The 3,047-nt window shown below is 44.8% G+C and overlaps 1 protein-coding gene across 1 annotated transcript in view; it reads left to right on the top strand.

Annotated features, from left to right (window-relative positions):
* ADPRHL1 (ADP-ribosylhydrolase like 1) overlaps nt 1–3,047 on the top strand; it is a 38,081-nt gene that overhangs the window by 20,556 nt on the left and 14,478 nt on the right. The window contains exon 3 of the mRNA XM_004704421.2: nt 279–404. Coding sequence (XP_004704478.1) covers nt 279–404 — 126 coding nt within the window. The remainder of the gene's footprint in view (nt 1–278; nt 405–3,047) is intronic.

Below are 3,047 nucleotides of genomic sequence, written 5' to 3'. Positions count from 1 at the left end.
GCAATCCAGTTCCATTAGATCAAGCAAAATTGTACAATTGCTGTCATCATCATTTTCAATAACTTTTCCTTCTTCTTGAACTCTTTGATAGCAGCTCCATTTTATCCCCTCCCACCCCCAGCCTACCACCCCCATTGGCCCTTAATTATATATTATATATTATTATTACCCTTTCTTACACCATCCAATGTATCCATTCACCGGCAACTCTGTTGTTCATTCCCCTCCGGTGGGGTTATGCAGCCATCGCTCTATCTTCTCTTTTCTTGTCAATGCAGGCTCCGGATTTGGGGCTGCCACCAAAGCAATGTGCATCGGCATGCGCTATTGGAAGCCCGAGCGGCTGGAAACCCTCATTGAAGTCAGCATCGAGTGTGGACGGATGACGCACAACCACCCTACAGGTAACGCTGGCGTTGGCTCTCATCTCAAAGCCATGCCACCTAAGTGGTATGAGTGTGTCTTTTTAGACACAGCAGAACTTCATCTCCATCATTTCCTGGGTACCTACTTTATAATTCTTCTCCACACTCTTGTTACTCAAGGAAACTCATGCAGTCGCATCCATTTGTTCATTTCACTTATTTGTTGTGAGACTTGGAGCATTTTTGTTTTGTTTTGTTCAGCTTGCTTGAGTTACGTTTCCATCCTAAATACTGGGTGGTGGTTACCATGGTGACATTGGAGAAGTAATGGGTGTGAAAGGGTTAGTTTTGATATCTTTCACATCCAAAGGAACCCTGGTAGTGTTGTGGGGGCATGTTTGGTTGCTAACTGCATAGTCAGCAGTTCAAACCCACCAGCGGCTCTGCAGGAGAAAGATGAGGCTTTCTACTTCCTTCAACAGTTACAATCTCGGAAACTCATAGGAGCAGTTCCACCTGCCCTGTAGGGTCACTGTGGATCGGGAGAGACTCCGGGACAGTGAGATTGGTTTGGGATTTTTTTCACATCCAGCAAAAGAAGGAAATGGAAAGTAGCACCTATTTGAATGAAGCTAGGGTTGCAGTAACCGGAAGTAGACTTGATGTTGTGTTTTCAATAATGAAGCTGAATGACACCGCTCATCCCTGTTTCCCTGCTCTGTGCTGCACTCCAGCCGGGGGGGTTTCATGCCACCTCTGGCTGGCTGATTAGGCACTGAGGCTTGGAGCCAGACTGACTAGATTCGTGCCCAGTTCCACCCGTACTAGTTATGTGAATTGAGCTGCGCTTCTTAAACCACCTATGGCTGCATTCCCTCATCTGGAACACAGGATGATGATGATGATGATGATGATGATGCTCATGCCTGCTTATTGGATCTAATCAATGGGGGGATAAAAGGAGTTAAATATTAAACAAAGCCTGGTGAAGACCATACTTACCATGGTGGATGTGCACAGGGTAGGTCAGTTAGTTATTTCTCCCATTCACTATATGTCCACCATAGAAAGGGAAGCAGGGACCTCCCCAGGAGAAGGCAAGTGAGCAAATGATCCACTACAGGACATGACTTAGGAACACCAGTGAAGGAGAGGCCCCATCAGCTCATTTTAAAAAAGGAAAAAATGACTTGAAACACTTAGACTTGACATCAGCCCTTCAATCATGCCCAAACAGATGGAGCCGCTCCACCCTCCTTCCACGCACAGTCCAAGGGCTGCCGGCTGCTCTCTGGTGACCTGCTTCCCTCTGTCGGGGTTTCCTTATTGCTCACTTCAATTGATGTCACTCATTGAGAGGAGAGGGGCCGCTCTGTCCCCTCCTAGAAAGTGCCACTTACGCAGACGAGCACAGGAGTCATAGCAATGGCATTTGCTAAAATGAGGGCAGTGTTTGGGGAGAGGCCACTCTGCTGAGGGTAGGTGACAAAATATACCAAGTGACTTCACCACCGCTCTTCTCAGCTGGCATCGTAAACTCAGTAAATACATTGGCTAAATACTTGATGTATAAGAGGAAAGTGACGTCATTCAGCCAGTTGGCAAAACCTCGGAGTTGGAAAGGAGTTCATGCTAGGCATCTGCTGATTCAACTAAAAGTAAATGAACAAAGATGTAGCGTAAAACCTTCAAACATTAAAATATTGAAGACTTGTAAACTGTGTAATAAATCCAAGAATCTGGATTTAGAGTTTGCTCACACATTGCCCATTCTTCCTGAAAGAATGTTATTTCAGAGTTAGGTAATTTACAAATACCTATGATAATGACAGACAAATGTTCTAAGGGTTCAGTTGCACTCAGTATCTGGAGTACTTTTTCACTCCACTCCCCTTTTCAGTTTTCAAAAAAGCCTTTGCAACAAGTGTGTCTATTTTTATTACAGCATGCATTTGTCCAAGATGCCAGAGCTCAAATATTCCCTAAGAGCAATTGCATGAGAGGACAATAAGTAGAAACCTAGATGTAAAAATTAGACTATGTATGGTCCATTAACGCTAATCCCGTGGCTTTAGGAGTGATGCATAATGTAATCCTCTAATAATGGGCCCCCCAAAATAGAAAAGCTTCACGGGCACTTGACTAGATGAGATGAGTAATGAGCTCATTTTGAGTGCCAGCCGCTCACTGTGTGCCGAATCCTGTGTTAGGCATTTTCTATGCTTAAACTGTTATTTTTTCCCCCTAACTTCATTTTTAATTTGGTGAAGGTTTAAAGAGCAGATCAGTTTTCCTTTCAACAAGCAGACACATTTTGTTGCAGCTCCTTGATCGCAATCCTCACAATGTGCCATCCCTTATCCTACTTCCGGTCTATTTCCTGTCTCCATTCCTCCTCCTTTCCTAACCCCTAAGCTTTGGTGAAATGCTGCGCTTTACTTCACTGGCGCTGCTGATGGTAGTGTCGTAAGATGCACAGAGTCAGCTCTGACTCACAGTGACGTTCCGTACAACAGAATGAAACACTGCTCAGCACCTATTTACCCTTTGGTCTGAGTCACCCATGGGGTGAGTTCATTTCCAGCTCTGAAGAGTTATAGTCTTGGGGGTTCCGCCAGTCCCTATCTGACTGGTTAGTGTGGCTCTTTTTTTTTTTTTTTTAATGATTTGGAGGGTCCCCCC

This window comes from Echinops telfairi, unplaced genomic scaffold (genome assembly GCF_000313985.2).
Source record: "Echinops telfairi isolate 266 unplaced genomic scaffold, ASM31398v2 ScPeMD7_7467;HRSCAF=8505_1, whole genome shotgun sequence".
NCBI lineage: Eukaryota > Metazoa > Chordata > Mammalia > Afrosoricida > Tenrecidae > Echinops > Echinops telfairi.
This window is presented reverse-complemented; position numbering and strand designations above follow the sequence as displayed.